Below are 21,619 nucleotides of genomic sequence, written 5' to 3'. Positions count from 1 at the left end.
CACCTGACGCTGTGCCTGATGGTGACTGGCAGCTGACGACCTGCCTTTAGACTGTGGGAGTCCTGTGCGCATCTCGGCCCCTCCGCGCTGTTCAGATCAGACAGATAGAGGACTCATCCATGTGGTTGCATTTAAGTGGCGGCACCACGGACAAACATATCCTGCTGTGCCCTCTGGAGTTCAGGACCTTTTCGTCCCATGTGGACATGTGCTGAGTCTCCTAAACAGGTTGTGAGAGGCCCCAGCATGGATATCTTCAGCTGCCAGGCACATGATCAGGATGTTCAGTGCCTTCTCTGCTGACTGACTTCAGCGGCCTCTGCCCAATGCAGACATTTTTGCTCCTACTACTGCTGTATTCTGGAGGCAAAGGGCAAACAGACAGCCACTCTTGCAGAGCCCCATTACGCCAAGTAATTATAGCTCACCTACACCACTGGCCTAGTTTTCCTAGACCCGCTCTATCCTGGCTGCAATTATCAACGCTGAATTGTTCTAAAAAGCAGATAATCGACGGCGTGTTAGCTCTAATTATAACATTTTTAAAACACATATTAATCAGAGAAAGAAAGACACCTCACTAACTTTGCAATGCATTGCCCCAACGACACAGCAAACACCGGCTCTGGCATGAATGTGAGGCTCAACAGCAGCTGGGGGTGCTGCTGAGGAACAACTCAAGCGGCCGCCCCGGTCCGTGCAGAGGTCCGCTGAGCGCTGCCGATCAGGTCTGTGTTTGATAATGTAACCACAGAACAACTTGGTGATGATGCCATTGCCACCGCCTGCAGCCTGCCACTATTTTGTTTAAATTGTAGCTGCCCGCTCACCACTTGCGCCGCAGCATCATGACTCGTGAATGTATAGTCATTAATCACGCTGCAGCACGTGTGGGTAAATTCTGTTATAGCTGCAGACTTGCGACAAGCGTGCTGGAAGCAGCGCACATGGAGCGCTGCCACTCCAGACGAGACCAGCTTTCTTTTTTTTTTACACGAGGGTATGTAGGACATCGCATCAAAACTGTATTGGAATGGTCAATGTTGTTCTCATGAGACACATGATTACAGGGCCCTGATAGTTCGTTTGGGAGCTTCTTGGAATGTCCGCATCCCAGAACAAGGCGCATCGCAAACAAAAAGCAGCGCTTAATTATTCCTGCAGTATACTGTATGACAATGCTTCTGCGCACTCTGCCGACTCTCTTTCAAAGGTAGTCATTAGCACGACACGGCGGACAAAGCGCTATTGTACCTGGATTCTTCTAATGATCAAAAACATTGTTATTTGCTTTTTTCTTCTTTCCACTTTTTTATTTAACTTCTTAATCATATTTCACTTCAGCTGCCGCCTTCATGTCATTGTAAAGAACTGAGCCAGGTGCACCACATAAGCATTCTGCATGCAAATTTGAAACAAGCACAAGCCCACGCGCCTCACGTGGCTGCAGGGGGAGGGGAGAGAGGAGGGGGCCTACGCGATTCCCTTGAGGGAGCGTGCAGAAAGGCACAATAATTGATAACATATGGCGCCAGCTGCTTGCTCCTGCAAGGGAATTGCCAAACGTGCATGCGTTGCCATTGAAGGCAATGGAAAGCGTGCACCTTTTTGGGGCGAAAAAGGGCACCGATGGCTAAAGGTCTCTTTCCTATGCAGCGCATGCGCGCTGCTAGGCGAGACCTAAAAAAGATATAGGTGTAAACATCATGTTTTCTGATATTTTGGATTGAAGATGTCAAACTCTAGTTCGAAGTTGTTGAGACAGCTGGCTTGATAGAGATTAGAAAGCTGACCTAGTGAAAAGCTTGACTGCCAGTAAGCAGTTTGAATTGATCCCTTCTTCAATAAGTATTTTAGATTCATTCAAATATTTCTAAGGGTCGTTGTCATTTTACAAAAACCCAGTTTTGTTGAATTTCATCTGCACCTACATGTGTTAGGTGCAGGCCTTCAGAAACCAGACCTGATCAAGCGTTGTCCTTGAGCATGGGGCCTTCCCAATTAAATGAGGTTCAAATATCCATGCAGGTCTAGCTAGGAATCTTTCTCTCTCAGTTTGGAATAGATTTTTGAAAGCAGATATGTAAATAGACTCTTAATTTTCCTCCTCAAGAAGCAAAAGTGCCTCTTACAACAGTGATTACCTTCGCCTGGATATAAACTAGTTCAGAAATGTCAAGAAGTTCTAAATATTCTTGCACTCCCTTTTACAATGCTGTGAGTTTCTTGTGAAAAATGCCACAAAGAATGTTCCATCTTCTTCTGTTAACTGGGGGCATGTTTAGGGTGATGGAGTTCTCTCCTCTCCTTTATTTTACCCACCACCAGCTAATTCATCCTGCTCGAATTCAAATGCATTCCAACACCGTATGCCGACAGTGTCTCAGGAGTCCAGTAGGAAAGTCAGTGCATGTTCTGCACAAGGCCTTCTCCAGAAACAAGTGAGTAGTTGTATGCATTTACAGATTTACATGCAGAAGTGTTACGACTTGAGCGCCGGCGTAATGAACCTTGAGGGGGCCTCCTTGCAAGGCACGTGGTAGAGCCTCCTCCGGGCTCAATCAGGAGCTCCGCAGCCAGAGTGCTGTGCAGAGGGGGTGCCCTGGAGATTGGGGCCCCCCGCACCGCGGAGGCTGCGGAGGCCTGTGTTACGCCCCTGGTCTTGAGATATACATAGTGTGGATGCCAAGAGGATGTGGCCTAACAGCCAGATCTGCCGACCTTGGAGTTGGGGAACCAGGTTCGAGCCTCGACGTCGGCTTAGCGTCCTGTGATTCTGAGCAAATCACGTAATCTCCCCGTGCCTAACAAAAATGATGAACAATGCCCAGGTGTAACGTAACTGGTGCTCATGTAAAGCGCTCAATACCTTCGGATCGAGTTTGCGCTTTATAAATCTACACACAAAAGATCTGGAGGTTGGATAGATGGAAGGCTTATCACCTACAACCCCAACTTGTAATTTAATTAAACTTACTGAAAACTGTGCAGTTTTTAAAGGTGGTCACTCATATTAAACAGTATTAAGGGGTGGTCTCCTGGGATGCGGCTGTGCTCAGCCTGCCACCCATCAATGAAACACAGCCTTCAAACGTACATTGAACCAAGAAAAGGTGTCTTACTTTTTTACAAGGGTATATTGCGGCAGATCCTCTGCCACTAAATGACAAGAATGCAGTGGGTAGGTGCTGCTTCCCTCTAAAGATGGCACAGAAGAGATCAGTGTCAGATGCCGGGTTAAGAGTCTAGGGCATAGATTCATCAAGCAAAAATCCGCTCGCAAAGGGGCAGATTCTCAGAATCTGCCCCTTTGCGACCAGTATTTTTGCATTTGGGATGCATCATCCCAAATGCAAAAATCACAATTTAAGAAATCGCGAAATTGCGATTACTTAAATTGCTATTGCATTTAAGGAATCTCAAATTGAGATTTTGTAAATGCAATGCATTAAAAAAAACAGCGATTTCGCTGATAGGGCTCGCAAATTACCATGAAGTTGAACTTCATGGTAATTTGCAAAAACTTTGAAAAATGCACTAAGTGCATTTTTCAAAGTTTCATGTTGAGCACACACATGCCCTAGCATGCGTGTGCGCAACATATGTGCACAGATCAATTTCAGGGGTGCAACAGGGTGTCCTTTGGACACCCCTGCACCCTTTTTTAAGTTCAAAAGAATTTTATTTGACCACAACCCATTGTCCAACAGAGAACTTCCTAGAACTTCTGATAGGAAAATACAAGAAAAATTGCTTGCTGATGCCCCTGATTTGAAGCAAGCGGTAGATATAGCTAAAAGCATTGAACACACGGCATTCTGTATGAATGAAATGAAAGAGGCTGTTGAGGTGAAGCAAGTGTGTGAGGATGAAGTCCTGAAAGTGTCCAATAAGCAAGACAAGGGTAAATATGTGCAAAAAGGTAGTACAATCCTGAAGGATGAGTCCCAAAAGATGAAATGTTTCCGTTGTGGTAATCCCAATCATCTTGCTAATAGTGTAAAATGTCCAGCAAGGGGCGCCATGTGCAGGAAATGCAACAAAAGGGGACATTTTACCAAGGTGTGTCATGATATAAAGAAAGAAGTGACCCATATGATTTGGGATGATGAGGAGCCAAGGGGGGACATTGTATTCATGGTTAATGAATTGCTTGAAAATGCAGGGTGTAGCTACCCAGAATGTGTGATTATGCTTGATGATGTGGCTTATAATGTATATGCGGATTCGTGTTCACCATACACTCTTATAAATGAAACCACATTTAAGACCAGGTCAGTTGACAAAGTTTATGAAGTGTTGCCTCCAGACATCAACCCAGGAGGCTACAATCATGACACTATACCTGTAGTGGGGATGATCATTATGCACATTAGATTTAAAGAAAGAGCAACTGTGGGTAAAGTGTATCTAACTAAGAAAGGTTCGTGCTTACTGGGATGGAGACATCAAAAGGACCTAGGTATAAGATTAGACCCCAATGCCTCAGAACCTGTCTACTTGATTGATCAACCCAATATTGGTAATGAGGTGTGTGAGGAGTTCCCTGAGGTATTTTCCAGTGAGTTAGGGTTATTAAAAGGATTCCTTCATAAAATAAAACTTAAAAAACATTGCAAGCCCACAGTACACAGAGCTAGATCAGTGCCATTAGTGGTGAGAGATTCCCTGCAAAAAGAGTTGGAAAAATTGGAGTCCATGGGGGTGATTGAAAAGATTGAGAGTTCAGAGTGGTTAGCCCCCATTGTGGTCGCTTCAAAAGGTGGTGGTAAAGGGATTCGTTTATGTGTGGATCTCAGGGATCTTAATGCCAATATCTGGGTAGAGAGGCATCCCCTCCCTAGAATAAATGAGATGCTCAGTGTGATTAAGGGGGCAAAATTTTTCAGTGTGTTGGATCTCTCTGCGGCATACCACCAGGTTGCCCTTCATCCGGAGTCCAAAAGCCTTACTTCTTTCATTACGCCATTCGGAGCATACCAGTATAATCGTATGCCCTTTGGGTTGGCGTCCGCGGCGGCGGTTTTTCAACGCATTATGCAACATATCCTGGAAGACCTCAGTAAGGTTCTGTGCTTTCAGGACGATATATTAATTTATGGAGACTCAGAGTGCGAACACAACTCGATTCTAAGAGTAGTCTTATGCAAATTGAGTAAGGCTGGTTTTACCACACAAAAGGACAAATGCAAGATTGGAGTCAAATCTGTGACCTACCTTGGGCATACCATATCTGGCGAGGGGATAAAACCTAAAACCAGTCTGGTAGATGCTGTATCGTTGGCACCCCCTCCGTCAACGAAAGAGGAGGTTAGATCCTTCTTGGGATTAGTTGAGTACATGAGTAAGTTCGTTGAGAATTTTTCTAGCCACACAAGCAACATGAGGGAGCTTTTGAAAAAAGGTAGCACTTTTGGTTGGAGTGAGGAGTGCGATAAGGAATTCAAGTATATTAAGTCAGCCATCGCAAGAGCACCCACATTGGGGATGTTTGATCCCAATGAAAAAACCACTCTGACTACGGATGCGAGTAGCAAGGGCCTAGGGGCATCACTCACCCAAACTATTGGTGGATGCGAGAGGGTCATTGCTTTCGCTTCCAGGACACTGAAGGACCCAGAGTCCAATTACTCTACCATTGAACGGGAAGCCTTAGCGTGTTATTGGGCTATAAACCACTTTAAATTCTTTCTGTGGGGTATCCCTTTCACCCTAAGGTCTGACCATAAACCGTTAATTCCTTTATTTTCCACCAAAAACTTGGAGAGGGCCACTCCACGTATCGCCAAATGGGTACTGGCATTACAAGGGTACAATTTCTCGATGTGTTATGTGGCTGGAGAGAAAAATACCATTGCAGACTGTATGTCTAGGTTGCCCATAAAAGGAGAAGACAGTTTGAGTGAACCACCAGATGAGGCTATTCTTGCGGTGGAACTTCCAGCCATCAGTAAAGAGGAATGGGAGAGTGGTTCCCAAAGTGACCCAGAGTTAAAGGAACTTATGAAGTTGGTTGAGAATGGGTGGCCCAAGCACAATAGAGAGTTAGCTGAAAACCTCAAACCTTATTGGTCAGTGAGGAATGAAATATCCAGCATGAATGGTCAGCTTTGGAGAGGGAACAAGGTCATTCCCCCGGCTGGCATGAGAAACAGGATCATTGTGTTAGCACATGAGGGTCACCCAGGAAGGAGCATGACGAAGAGCAAAGTGAGACAACACTATTGGTTCCCAGGCATGGATGGGTTGGTGGAGAGCATGGTTAAAGACTGTGAAGCGTGTGGTAGAAGTGACAAATCCAAGGTTGTACATAAAGCCCCCCTCAATCCTATAGATGTTCCAAGTAAACCATGGGAAAAGCTGGGGATTGACATCATAGGGCCCATGAATTTTCTCAGTGTCAACCAGAGATTTATGTTTGTAATTATAGATTACCATTCTCATTGGATCAGCACTAAGTTTGTACATTCTATAACTACACATGATATGGTAGAATTCCTAAAGGAAGTGTTTGCTACTGAAGGTATTCCCAGCACCTTGGTGACGGACAATGGTGTCCAATTTACGTCAGAGGTTATGAAAAAGTTCTTGTCAGAATTAGCCATCTCACACATAAGAACACCCCTTTACTGTCCCAAAGCTAATGGTATGGTGGAAAGGGCAAACAGGATGGTGAAGAACTCTATTCAAATGGCAGTCACTATGTGTGAACCAGTAGAAGAAGCTTCACCCTGACACCCCTGCACCCTTGAAATGTCTTCCCATTCATTCCTATGGGCCTCTAGGCCCATAGGAATGAATGGGGAGGTATTCCTTAATTGCGACTCGCAATTTGCACACGTTCTTTTTCAGTACCTGAAACCATTTCCTAACGGTAGTCAGGAAAATTCAAAACCTATCATTTACATTAAGAACATTTAAACATGGATTTTCTTCTAGTAAATGCCTAGCGTGTGTCCCTCCTTAAGTGTTGCTTTTGAACCTCTAAAGCACATAAAAATCCTCTGGGGTGAAAGCGCGCTATACGAAGGCTAATCAACGTAAAAAGGCTGACAATAATTGTTGACCCAGTGTACAGGAATATATCACACTGAGAGAAACTATTGTTCTATGAAACAAGCATCCCACACAATCCAAATTAAATGCCAGAACGCATCGATTCTAAAACACCAACTCGTGTTGGACACTTCACTGCTACCGCAAAAATATACCCCTGTTCAATTATTAATGCAACCCACCAACCCGGGCCATGCCGCATTAATCAGACAAGAGTTAGAACACGTTAACAAGTTCTCGCAGCGATGTTGTGTATGCTATCACATTTCTGAAATCCCCATACGGGTTTTACTGCAAAGTTTAAACAGAACAATTAAATTAACTTCTCTCACCAAACAATTATACAGAGGCCGACAGATTCCAAAGAGAGTACATTTTTCAAGCCCATGACAAAGCACGGTGGATTTGAAGGTGGTACTTCTCATTTTCGATAATATAAAATACGAAGAAGTGAACAAGAATTGAAATTCATTCTGGTGGTTTAAACACAGAAAACTCATTTAAACAAAAATATGTTTTTGTAATAGTATCCAACTTAATTATATTCTCATAATTGCAAATGTTCCCTCCACAGCTAACTTATTTGAAAAGAAAACAAGAAGGAAACATGCTCTTTGTATCACTCATAACAACCCATTATAATACCTAGGCTGCTTCAACTCTCTCCTCGTTGCTTTGCCTCATTGCAGCCCGGAACATACATTGGTGCACACTCTGGTGCAAGATTAATTCTTCACCTTGGAGAAGACCCAGCCTCTCCTCTCACCTGGCTCCTTTGCATTACCTCTAGAATCTCATCAGACATCACAACTTACTTTAGGGAACTATTTGATAATCATGTGACTTAACACTAGTTGTTCAGCACTATTTGCGCAGTGTTTCACACTTACAATTTTGACCAAGAAATTAACAACAGGACATTTGTTGGGAATGTTGTCTCTCCAGCTTGGTATCTTGTTTTCAGTAAGATAATGCTGAAGGCTTCTTGCCATCCGTGTCAAAATATGTCTCTTTTTCTATTAGACCATTTTTTCCACTTAAATTTTACTCTTTGATTTGAGCAAATTCATTTCGGACTGCAGGTTCACTTTTCAGTTTTAAACAGAATGACACAAATACCAGATGAAGGAGAACTAACTCAGATAATTCAGGAGGATTTAACTTTTAAAAAAACATTATGACTGATTTTATTGTCCTTAATATTCTTTAAATCCTCTTTTTATTTAGAAATTGACAGATATAGCTAAGCAAGCCAGCTAAATTATGTATGAACATAAAAACGAGCTATTGGGTACTCCATCCTGCTAAATACACCGAAGTAGACTTTATTGGTTCTGTTTAAGGATAGGGTAAATAGACAGTGATTGTGAGTATTCAACATTATCAATGTCAATCTTATCCTTAGGTACCAAAGAAGCCTGGAGCTCAAGAGTCAAAGCTGCTACTACATTCCCATGGGTATCAGTCTCCTCAGTTACATTCTCAAAGCACCTTCATGAGGATCGAATCACATTTTCTGTACTCACTTAAGCTAGCCTACCCCTTCCAGAGCAGATGCCAAGGCGGATCCCTGTGTTCATGCAAATGTGTTCAAGTATTTGTGCACTCTGACATCCATTCTCCAATTATTGTGGTACCATCCTCAGTGATAAAGCATCCTTTGCCTCTATAAACGTTCTTATTCTGCAGTCACATATAACACATCTATCGTTGGAGAAGTAATGTACACCCTCCTGCTCAATTTCCAAAGAGGAAATGGATATACTGCCAGATGTACGACCCTACCCATTTGCGAGTTGCAAAGTGTGTTGTTTTGCAACTCGCAATTTGTACCTCGCAATTGGAATGTACAACAGTGTCTCAGACACAGTTTGGAATTCCTAATGGGGGAAAGCCCAAATCAAGTGGTAAAAATCACACTATTCCAAGTTTTCCAGCTAAAAACAGTACAGAACGTGTCCTTTTTTTTTTTATCCCTCCCCCTTCTTTTGGTATTAACACAGCACACTAGAAACAAGCACATTTGTATTTTATTAAAGGCAAATGTTTCTCTCCAACTTTCAAAAAAGATCATTTGTGCAGTTCAAACAACATCAGTTAAGTTTTCCGCCGTGCTGTCTTGAACAGCGTGCCATAGAGCATCACTCCACACTCTTTCCTCAGGGTGTGTACTATGAAATGAAGTCTGGGTTAAGTTTCCTCTAAGATGCTCTCTCCTCTCACACCAACATCGATCTGCTTTTCTGTGATGCACTTGACTATCTCACAAGACAATTGCATTTATTGGGGTGTCATGCCTCTGGCGGCATTTCCCTTCATTTCTCGAACTCAGTTTTCCACTTCATGTGTCGTCATTTTTTTTGCCCCACGAGCACCACAGGATCCCTCATAATTCATCATGCGGTGTACACGCCACAGCCTACCTTCTTCCTTGTTAGAAGCTCGGTTGCTGGAAAAAAACAGCAGCGCATAATTGAAATGTCACAGTTAGTTTAACGACTCAATCAATCGATGCGTTTATTCGGGAAATGCATTCATTTGGCACAACAGCGTAGGTAATGAAGAAACCCCAGAGGAGCGAGGTGATTTCATGACGGCTCTCCTTGCTAAAGATATTGTTTGCGAGGAGGCCTAGAACTCGAATGAAAAGCAGGCTGTGCACGCTATGGGAATGGGCCGCCAAAACCAGTGTGGAATAACGTTACTTCATTTAAATTCTATTATGAGATTATGTGCATGTCAAACATCTCTAACAAGATGCTGCTCTGCTGTAGGACTAATCCGCGCTCCCCTCAGAAGATTGTTTTTCTTTTGTAGAGCGAGACGTTGCTGCCTCACAGGACCAAAGAGCAAGAGGAAGAACTGTCAAAGCAGACCCTCGCTGTCCTCAACGACATGAGGATCAGGTTTCCGGGAAAGACAGATGAAGAAGCAGAGGCCATATTGGATGACGTAAGTGCCGGAGCTGGTAATCCGACTTTGGTCACCCTCCATGTGTTTCGGGCGTCTCAGGGGCCCATCTCATAGCAGGTCCTTCTACACCAGGGCTTATGTTCTAAGGGTTGCGCGGGCGCGGCTTTTGCGCTATGTACAGGCTTTTATAATGTAAATAAATAAATGCAATGTTTTACGTAATTCGTGCTACGTCCAAAACTTTAATTAAAAAAAACTGCACTGTGTGAAAGTAGTATTTGCATTCATTTTAATTGGAGCAATCCATGTGCTACCCAAGTGAAGTTGAAAGAGACACACATTAAAGCTGCAGCAAATGATTATGAAGGAATAGTATTAGATACAAATTTACCTAGTTAGGGAACAATTGACTTCTGACAAACATCACTTGGCTTCACTGTTATTATTATAAAATTGGAGCCACACGCCTCTCGTTAACCTTGACACCTGACTACATAGGACAACATATTTTTGCATCTTTAATAATTTTGTTCCCCCCTTGGCCAATTTAACCCAAACAACTTTTCTAATGAGTTTTCTGACAGCAATGTGTGGTGGGACAATACTTAAAAAGACTGAATGGAAGATCAGCAGAGGTTAATGGCACTGAGACCTTTACGTCATTAGTGCCTTTTTATGATTTGGTGACATTTCATCGTTCCGTTCCTGGTATACAGGGCATAATGTCAGTATCACCTCTGCTTGCACCAATACTCTATCTTTCCTTCATTCCTCGCAATCTGACGCATCTGTGAGCTACCCTGCTCCTCTTTGCTCCACAGCAAATCTTTGAGCCCAATTCTAAAGGGAACTGGCAGTGAGATTTTGCAGGCAGAGCCTCAGCGTCCTGGTGTGGTTTAGATTCTTCCTTGCCAGTGAAAATGGGCTCTCAGATGAAAAGTGCAGCTAGCGGACATGTCAGTGAAATGTGGGCGGTGGAGTCACAACAGTGAGCAGCACAGCTACAGGAGTACTCATGTGAGGAGCACCATTGGACATGGAAGACCTGTTAAGGTGACATGGTGATCATGCATCACAGTTAGGGGTCAGTCCAGTGAATAGCACAGTGTGAGAAACACTGGAGCCCCGGGATGCTCTCCTGTGGTAAACACCTGCTATAGGGCCTCTACGGTGAAAAGCTCTGCTGGGAAGGAAGTATTCAGTGTGAAGCTCTGCTTGGGCTACTGGATGATGTCTTCACAAATGGGAGGAACGCTTTTAGGACTTGCGAGTCAGTGGGGTGAGTAGCACAACACGGTTAGGGCAATCTAGTGAAAAGGACTGCTGACCGAAACTCCAGTGGGAATTCCAGCTCAAACACATCTGGGTGGAAAAAAGGTAGTCTTCTGAGAAGGGCTACATGGAGGATATTGCAATGAGAAGCCCTCTTCTAGGAAGCACAGCTGCAATACTCTGAGGAGCAAATGTAGCCAGCATCACAAGGAGCTAGATAAACCATATATTATACTCTAACACGATATGTAAATACCACTGTAGCCAATGTAGGAAATACACGAAACTACTTTAAGAGACACGGTTGGATATGAGAGGGATGGATTAGTACCAGAGCTCTAAATTGTGGCTTTGGCATCAGCAAAGGGAGAGTCCTTGGGGTGTGTACATTGGTGATTTCTGGTGGTGGTTGGCAAAAAGGTAAAAACAAAGATGGGTAGAAAGTTAGGGAATGTGAATAGATGTTTACGATCAAACGGTGGCAGAGACGGGATTTGTACAGCATGAAAGAGTAGGATGAAAAACAGAGATGAGGAGTGCATAGGAAACATGGAAGTGGTGGCGTTTGGTGGTAGATGTACAGTTAGAGTTAGGATGTTCAAAAGGAAAGACGTTGTTGGTAGTGGTGGTTGGGAGTATGACTATATGGAGAAGTGGAGATTGTCACTGGAGAAAGGCTAGTGGTTGTTGGACGAAAATGTTTTAATGCAGTTGGTAGTATGAGCTTCAGAAGAGTTTCGTGGTGGTTTGGAGAAAAGACTGGAGGCACTACTGGAGTGTACACAGTGGTAGATGCGTGTGTTGGGGCAATGAGATGATTACGGAGATAACCTGGGGTGTGCAGAGGGAGGTAAGGTATTAGAATGTGTCAGAGTCCTCTGTATTTAGGATACCTCAGGCACTTGATACCCTTTCCCTCTCCTTTGCAGTTTGTACTGTCTATCAGAGCATGGCTTTTCAGCACCACAGGGCTACTTTCCCAGTTCAACGGCAGATTCATGCCAACTATGACATTCTTCCGGGGCCTTTGGTGGTGGATTAAATACAATAGGGGTTTCTCTTGGTCAAGTGAAACCTCTCTCTCCATGTATAAGAAACCTCCACAACTCGCCCCCTTGTCCTGTATCCTCCTCTGTTTCCTCTGTTCGTGCTCACAGAGTGTTTCAGCATGTCCTCAGTCAATGTATTCCCTCCTCTAGATCCTCTATCTTCACTGTGCCCTGGCTGGACCAAACTTCCTGACCTGTTTCAGGGTCAACTCGCTGTACTTATGCTTGCGTTGTTTTCTTGCTTCACATGCTGTTAGTAAACGTGAGGGGACCATCAGCGCTTATGTTAGTACAAATGTGGCTGTGTTGTTAGTCCATCCACCCCATATTTAGGAGGCTAAAGGCATGTCACTTCCATCGACAGGCAGCAAGGTAGTCCTTTAGTGCACTGCAGTGACACATTAGCTAGGAATCCACTTAGAATTTCACATGCAGCATTTGTTTTTGTAGACACCCTCTTTCCATGTTACAGCCTTACTAAGCAGCATGAGCTAATATGACATCAGTGCTGAGTGCCACAAATGTTGATGCTTCGACGTCAGTGCACCTTTACCTCACAATGGGGTATCCCGACTAAATGGCCCGAAGGACCTGGGTAGTTAATAATACACTTATCCTAACTATTTCTTAATAAACTCCAACCCATCTAACTCAAGAATGGCAGTACTCTTTCTGACTGTAAGGGAGAATAGTTATCAAAATCTTATGATTACTATTCTCCCTTCAGAAAGAGTGCCTACTCCCATCCTTGATTTAGATGGGTTGGTGTTTAATAGGAAATAGTTAGACGTGTATTCATTACAACCTTATCCGAATAGTCGATCTCCCCGATTGGACCACTGTTGTCACATATTACCAGCTTCAGTGCAGTCCCTCTGAATGTTGGTCTGTGGTGGAGTTAACCTCACCGCTAGCACTGCCATAAAAGTGTGCACCCTACACAGCAGTTTTACATAGCTGCCAAGTATGGTTATGTGTGACAATTCCATTATTTGAGTTTGTCGATGTGTGACATTTCATTGCAATGCGTGACACTTTAAGCAACACTTTATCATGAGTGAAAGAAGCGGTAATAATCATGCAGAGGTGACATATTGCTCCCTTCTTTGCAAAGCAATAGTCTAGAACATTCATGATTAAAGTGCTCATGCGAGGACACCAACATATTTCCTCAGTCCATTTTTGGTATCAAAACAAAATATAAGCCGATGTATATCTTATATAGGAAAGAGTGATGAGGTGGACGGGATACCACAAGGACCCAGGCACTGTGAACATTTCATTGTAGAAATTCATGTGAGAGTAGATAGCAACATCATAAAATGACCATAGTTCTTTTACGCTATAGGTATACAACAAGGGGCGCAACTAGATTCAAACTTTGGGGGGGGGGGGGCTAACACATCTATGAGTGGAGGCGTAGACATCATAAGAGCTGAATCAAAATGACTTTCTGGGGTCTCCCTTTGCTTTTCTTATTCAGCACATCATTGTTTGAGACTATGTGAGGCAAGTAGTGCATTTTAAAACACACTAGGTCAGTAACATTGTTCATGGCATAGCAGGATTTTGGGCCTCTCCCTCAAGGAATTTTAGCACTGTGAATGACAAATGTTTTATTTTAATACACATTAAGTCACTAAACCTGATGCAATGTGAAACATCAGATTCTATTTTACATAACAATCTATGGCATATTGTACAATACAAACACACTGGGCCAGTTGTGTCAACATAACCGGCCTTAAAAAACCGTTTGCAAGATATTTGAGCATCCTTTCCCCAGAGGAAGGTTTGGAAAATTCAAAGCAAATAATACAGTTTAAGGACATTTCTTTAGTTATTGTTCTGTTCATGCTTCATTTACCTGCACATAATACCTTTATGCTGTTTGCTGAATATGATGTTAGTACAGTAAACAGCGTTATTGCTGTTTGGTGGAGGCTGCCTCAAATCCTAGCTCTGAAGCACATAGAAGGTTGAATATATATATTCTTTGGTATATTGTGACAACTCTCACCAAATATGTTTGGTTTTTAAATGCTTGGGTAGGCATTTAGCATGAAACTCAGCCCATCTTTGATAAGATTTGCTGTAATAACATTCATTAAAGATAGAAACTGAGCACCCATCACACATGGGTGTCAGTCTGGGATTTCAAAGGGTAAGAGATGTTTATCTAGTTTTCCATTTGGCACTCATTGCACTGCTCTTTGTACACCATGTTTCATTGGAAAGATCAGAAAATAAACAGTGCTTTAAAAGTCTTCTGTATTTTCTTCAAAATACAATCCAGTCCCTCTACCTATCCACTGTCCAGCAAATAGGTAGCTGTTTCTCAGCATGGGTCACAGGATCAACCTGTGATACCACTTCGAATATTGCTGGGATCTTGGTGAATAAATGGCATGGCAGCTCAGGGCTGATATCCAAACCTGCAACATACCCCAAAGACAAATGAGAGCAGATTATTAAATAGTAATAACATTCTTGAAAATATTTTGCAACAGTGCCTGAAGAACGACAATGTGTTTACTTCTAACAATATTTGGACCTTTTTATTGAATTTTTGTGTGAAACAAATGAGCAATATGAAATAAGATTTCTTGGGTGGAAGCTTAGAAGCAGCATGACAAAGTAATTCCAGAAAGAGCTTTGGATGGATAAGACTGTCTGCAAATAAGAATGATGCAGCTAATTTATAACACATACAAAATGTTTTGGAATAGTCATAGTGTGAGAAAAAGACTGGGTTGCTGACAAACTAGTCTCTACTTTGTTGAGATGGGCAGGAAATTAGGCACAATCGCTAGGCCCTGCAAACCAAATCCCAATCTCAATTTTGGTAACATATTGGTATATCTGAGCAGGGAGCAAATACTGCAGAGACAGAAAATACTTTCTCTCAGTATTATCCATTTTAATTACTGCCCCTCTTGCTAATATAGCCTTCACCCCTATAAACGATTGCTGAAGAAAATACATCTTTACCCAAGCCCGCCTCTGTCCTCAAAGAAACCATCTCAATCTTCCACGTTTCCTCCTGGTGTCTCCTCTGGTAAATGTAACTACTACAAGGAGGATCTTACGAGGTATGCCTTGAGACTCCCTTGTAACAAGTGGGGAGCTCCTGCTTACAAGGGGCTATTATTGGCCTGCCCTGGCTTCTCTCGAACAATCCACATTTAATTCTAACTCTATGCTATATCCATTCCGCTGTCATCCTTCACTCTGAAAATGCTTTTCCTCTTCCTCTTCCGAGCCTGCCTTCTCTTATCAATGCCAATTTTTCCTTTCCTCTGTACCTTTTGGCCAGATGCCCATGCGAGAATATATGTAAAACACTGTTGAACAGCCAATTTGAGATACCAATGTCCTGAGGAAGCTCTGCTCTACCCAAAAGACTCCTTCTTAATTTCTTAATTTGTGTGTCTGACCTTTCTTCCTCCATTTTTCTCTTTTTCAAGAGTCCCCCTGTCAGTGTTTACCAAGAAGAACAGAAACATTTTAAGGCATGGGCAAAGGGGGCTCTGACCCAGGGCCTCAGCCTTTCAGCCCCACCCCCTCCCAATACAGCCAGCTCTTTTCTGCAAGGAGCCTTGCATTGAGGACACTGTATAATTCTTAAACAGATTTTTTAAACGCTGTTTCCTTTAATTTAATTTTAATGTGGGTGAAGTTTCTTTTAGGTCAAAACAGGACCTCGTATATGAGAAATAGGTGGGGTTTACAAAGACAATGTGCAACAATATTAGTGAGCTGCTGCTGTATATTCTAATGTTGAAAACATGTCCCTACCCTTCAATATTAAATGTAAACACATTTAGAATATGGACCAGGATGCCCATGCACTTTCGGTGACTTGGACAAAGAGATCATGAAAGAGCTGAAATTTGATCATGAATCATAAGCTGTTCTGAACAGGGGCCCCCAAATTACATTTGTCCCAGGGCCCCCGAAATCCTTAAAATGTCCCTGAAGAATAATAATAATAAACAACATATCATATAAAGTTCAGCTGCATAACTCTACTAACATTTTCTCAAAGTAAACATTTCTCAAATTGCATCAAATTTCCCCAAAGTTTATACAAACATAATCTACCTGTATTTCAGAAAATAAAGGTCAATCTGAGCCTCATATGCTGAGTGCAAAATTCAATTAATTGTGTCAGTTACCTTCCAGGCCCTGGTAAATTAATGCAAAACCCCCAAACTATATTTGAGGCAACCTAACATAGGATTAACAAAGTACTAACTAAATCTGAAGTTAATTTTGAAGTCTGGATTTATTAGTGTAGGTTCAAAGTAGGATAAACCCACAATATTTACAAAATTCTAATCCTACTCAAGATATAAATAAGTATTTGGTTAGTAACACAGTGCATTATTGTTGGTACTTGCATCAGACATTAGACGTTTGTTGTCTCTATCCCTTTTTAAGGGCTCTCTGTTGAACAAACACCTTTTAAGCAGTCTCAGTCAAAAAGCTCGGATATCAATAATCATCAAGGATCATCAAGGATAATGAGTAGTGATTCAGATAAGCAATATGAATACCTTCAAGGTGACAAGAAATAATAAGTCTTCAAAAATGTACTGTCATACAGGTGCTCTTTAAGTAATCTCCAGAGACCGAATTGGTCATTTAAATAGTCGTGTAGCTGTTTGTAGATCTAGGAGGTGCATCCTACTAAACCATATTAAATTAAATATAAAAGGCCGGTGATAAGGTCTACAGCAGCAGGGCTTCACTGTGAAGTTTGTCAGTGAGCTGACCCACTGATGAACTTCACAGCAAAATCCCTGGTATAGTAGGATGCATATCCTAGCTCTATAACCTGCATTTTTCCATTCAGCATGATATGTTGATATCAGTATTTGTATACTGCATTTTACCATTAGTATGACACTAAGCGTCTTCTCTTGGAAATCATACAACAATGGCATCTGGAGATGCCCTTTTTGTATGGTTTCCAAGAGGTTCCTGCTACTAAATATTTCTCTCTTCCCATCTGCGTCTCACCTACCCCTGCCTTCTCTTGCTTTTTCCTGTTGATATAGAGACCCCTACCTACGATCGCTGACAGAATATCGAGGAGAGTAATATTTTGTCAAAAATATTGAGGATCAAAATATCAGGAATGTAAGTGCAGATAGGTAACCATAGATTAACTATTCTTAATTCTACATCTACATACCTTGAAGAAATGTATTGTCAAGGTACATATATTTGAAATTTAGCATAGTAAAACTTTGCATAACCATAGAAACTGAATTTCCCAATATTTTTGTCTTTGGTAATCTTGACACAATATTTTGTCAATACTATATTTTGGATTCAATACTTTGTCCAATTTTAGACTGAACATCCTCCTACCTTTCTGGAAGATAAAGACTGGTTCCAGGGTTGATTGGTGTGATCAATGTGAGTGATGACATTCTAATCTACTCAGACACCCAGGAAGATCACCACACATGCTTCAGAGCTACACTACAGAGACTGGCAGATAGCAGGCTCACCTTCCACAGGAAGAAATGTTCCTTTTATTTATTTATTTATTTCTTTATTTTTTACATTTGTAGAGCGCTCTGTTACCCGGAGGTGTCCTGGCGCTAGCACAATTGAACCAGTGTATGTGGGTAACTGAGAGGTTAGTGAGTAAAGAGCCAGGTCTTGAGCTCTCTCCTGAAAGCCATCAGGTCCGAGGATTGTCTAAGGTAGAGTGGCAGTTTGTTCCATGCCTCTGCCGCCCCGAGGGAAAAACTCCTGCCAACCCAGCGTGCTCTCTTAACTCTGGGGACTGTTACCAGCGCCAGTTCCCCAGATCTCAAGGTTCTTGCTGGTTTATACCAATGGAAGAGCAGTTTCATGTAACTAGGACCCATGGCATCCAGGGCCTTAAAGACCATGCATAGTGCCTTAAAAGCAATTCTCTTGCGAATTGGCAACCAGTGAAGGTTCACCAGGTCCTGAGCTACCGAGGCAAATTTGGGGGTGTCGGTGATCAAGCGGGCAGCTGCGTTTTGCAGTAACTGGAGTTTATTAAGAACGCTCTGCTGGGCGTTTAGCATCAGGCTGTTACAATAGTCCAAGCGTGAGAGGACTAGACCAGTAATGACAGTTTTCCTGTGCTCCCTCTCCAAATAAGGAAGAACTTTCCTGATTGTTTTGAGGATGTAGTGCATAGAGGAGGATAGTGCATTAATCTGGGGTTTAAAGGACAAAGAGTCGTCCACCAGTATGCCCAGATTTTTAACTTTTGCCACCGGGGAGGGGAGAGGTCCCATTTCATCCGGCCACCATCTCGGGGACCAAAAGTTGTCCCTGGCACCAAAGAGCAGCACTTCAGTCTTTGTGGAATTGAGTTTCAGACAGTTTTGAGCCATCCAGCAGCCCACCTCATACATGCAACCTCTAAACCTGTCTGCTGTACTGTCTGTGTTGCCGGGTAGTAGTGACACCACTATCTGTGTGTCATCAGCGTATGCTGTAAGGTGAAAACCAAACGATCGAATCACCGGGGCTAGGGTCGCAACATAAACATTAAAAAGGGTGGGACTAAGTGAGGACCCCTGGGGAACTCCACAGGGCAACACAAACGGACGCGATTCAAAATCTCCCAGGGCCACCGACTGAGTTCTGTTGGAGAGGAAGGCCTGTAGGATCTTTAGTGCCTTTCCCTGAATTCCACTGGCCCTCAACCGGTCCACCAACAACTTGTGGTGGACCGTGTCGAAGGCCACGGATAGGTCCAACAGGATCAGGGCTGCTCTGCCTCCTGCATCCATCACCTTTCTGATGTCTTCCACTGATTTGATCAGGGCGGATTCCGTGCTATGTTCCGCATGAAAGCCGTGTTGGGAAGGATCAAGGTGTTCTCCTGTCTTTAAAAAGGTACTTAATTGTGCATTTAAGTTGCCTTCCATAATTTTGGCGGGGAGGGGAAGTCGTGCAATCGGCCGGTAGTTATTCATCTCGGTGATGTCTAGGTTTTTTTTTTTTAGCAGGGGCAGGATGGAGGCTCGTTTCCATCTGGCGGGATATTCCCCTTTATCCAACATCTGGTTGAAGAGGGGGGTGAGTCCGGTTGCAATGATGTCAGGGGCTAATTTAGCTATTGCAGTAGGGCATGGATCGTGTGGGGAGCCAGATTTTATCTTCAATAGACGGCTCACCACTTCAGTTGAATTCAGTCTGTTTCTCAAGTGCCGGGCTATATGTTGACCCAAAGAAGTTAGATGCCATCAGAATGGGGGCCATCCCTTAAAACGCTTCTGAAATCAGAAGCTTCCTTGGCATGACCAACCATTGTGGGCGGGTCATCCCCAATCTGTTCAGCCTCTCAGAACCACTTCAAGCCCTAACCAAGCATGATTGCCTCTTGGACATGGACATCCAACCGGAACAAGCCATCAAGATCAAGAAGGGAGCATTTCTGGTTGATGCCACAATGGCCTACTTCGACCCCTGGTGCAGGACAGAACTGGTCGTGGACACTAGCCCAGTGGGCCGGGGCACATTCTTGCTACAAGAAAAAGAAGGCTCCTGGCTCCCCATCGTGTATTAAAGCAGGGCACTCACTGACACTGAGACGCACTACATCCAGATCGAGAGTGAAGCATTGGCAGTCTGAAGGGCATGTTGGCACTTTCACTTATACCTCTGTGGCAAGCAAATCCGTGTTGTGGCCGACTACAATCCCCTTGTCCCTCTACTGGTACAGCCAGGAATGGACCACCTCGAATCGAACGATGGGCCATGCAGCTCCAACCCTACTTCTTCGAAATCACATACCGGTCTAACATAAACAAACCAGCAGCAGCACCAGATGATGGCAGCTCATCAGAGACCGATGAAGGGGGAAGGAATTCGTACACATGGTAATGCATGAGTCATACCCAAAAACCCTATCGCTGGATGAGATACGTGAAGCTAACCAGCCTGACACCGGTATAGTCAAGGTCAAGGAAGTGCTGCACAGATGGCTGTGGAAGAACTTTCTAGAGGGTGCAAGAACCATCATGACCGAAGAGCAAGCGGCCAGGAACCAACTCTGGTGAGTGTGTGATGAACTTGGCACAAGCAGCACTGCTCTCCTACTACGAGAATACCAAATAGTGATGCTGAAAAGCCTGTGGGCCCAAGTAGTATAACTGGCACACCAAGGACATCAAGGAATTACGAAAACAAAACCTTGCCTCAGAGACAAAGTGTGGTTCCCAGGGATGGACAAGTGGGTTGCCGAACAGGTTTGCAACTGCCATTCTTGCAAAATTACAAGGAGAGACCCACCGAATGCTCCACAGAGGAAGACCTGCACTACACTATTGTAACAGATCAGCATGGACTTTGGCAGCTTCCCTGATGTCAGGCTCACATTACAGTCATTCAAAGTTTCCAGTGGTAAAGCTTATCAGGTCAACTGCTTTTGGGAATGTCAAGCCAATGCTCGACAAAAGTATTCGCAGCCCCGGGCCTCCCTGGTGAAATGAAAACCGACAATGGACCCCCAAGATTTCCAGACATACCGCCAAAGCCTGCACATCCAACATAAAAAGATAGCCCCACAGTGGCATCAGGCAAATGGAGAGGCTGAGCGCTTCATGTGCACCCTGAGCCGAACCCTCCGGATCGGGGTGGAGCATGGTGAGGACAGTGAATGCTGCCTACACCGTTTCTTGAGAGCCTACTGACTGACACCTCCCAGCACCACTGGGTGCCCTCCAAGTGTTCTACTACTGAGAAGGTACACTTAAGACGTCATCCCAGCTGGGCCGAGCTGGATCCCAGCAGAAATAGACATTCAAGCCACCCAAGAAAAATGACAGGGCCAGCCAGGAATGAAGAGCGATGGCCCGACTTCGCTGTTGGTGATCAGGTGGTGCTGAAAGATCGTCATCCCAGGTGGAGGTTTCGTATCCCCTTGATTTTGTACCCCCTTTGAAAAAGAACTGCAGGAAATCACTGCAATCACTGCTATAAAAGAGACGATGCTGACTGCCCAGTGTGGACAGACCACAGTGTCATGCAATGTGTCATGGTTTAAACGTGTCAAGCATCAACCAAATGGCCGTAGCAACTACACCCACGCTGCTGAGGAGCCTCACACATCAGAAGCTGAGGTCTCCAGGCCTGTCACGAATATGCCCCCGGCCAAGCAAACCTGAAAGACAGGCCCAACTAGAGCCCAGGAGAGAGTGGCCGCAGCCAGAGGTCACTCTCTGGGACAATGACGTGACCTCCCCCTCCCCTGGTGGTGTTGTGTTAGCGGTGCCATGGTGACAGCATGCTTTGGCTCATAGAGAGCCTCAAGCATATGCCACCAC

The 21,619-nt window shown here is 43.7% G+C and overlaps 1 protein-coding gene across 1 annotated transcript in view; it reads left to right on the top strand.

The window, feature by feature from the left end:
- Nucleotides 1-21,619, top strand: part of TTLL7 (tubulin tyrosine ligase like 7) — a 1,104,754-nt gene that overhangs the window by 775,187 nt on the left and 307,948 nt on the right. Inside the window, exon 19 of the mRNA XM_086936338.1 lies at nucleotides 9,874-10,008. Coding sequence (XP_086792464.1) covers nucleotides 9,874-10,008 — 135 coding nt within the window. The remainder of the gene's footprint in view (nucleotides 1-9,873; nucleotides 10,009-21,619) is intronic.

The sequence above is a fragment of the Lissotriton vulgaris genome, chromosome 1_1 (assembly GCF_964263255.1).
Source record: "Lissotriton vulgaris chromosome 1_1, aLisVul1.2, whole genome shotgun sequence".
In the NCBI taxonomy this organism is placed as follows: domain Eukaryota; kingdom Metazoa; phylum Chordata; class Amphibia; order Caudata; family Salamandridae; genus Lissotriton; species Lissotriton vulgaris.
This window is presented reverse-complemented; position numbering and strand designations above follow the sequence as displayed.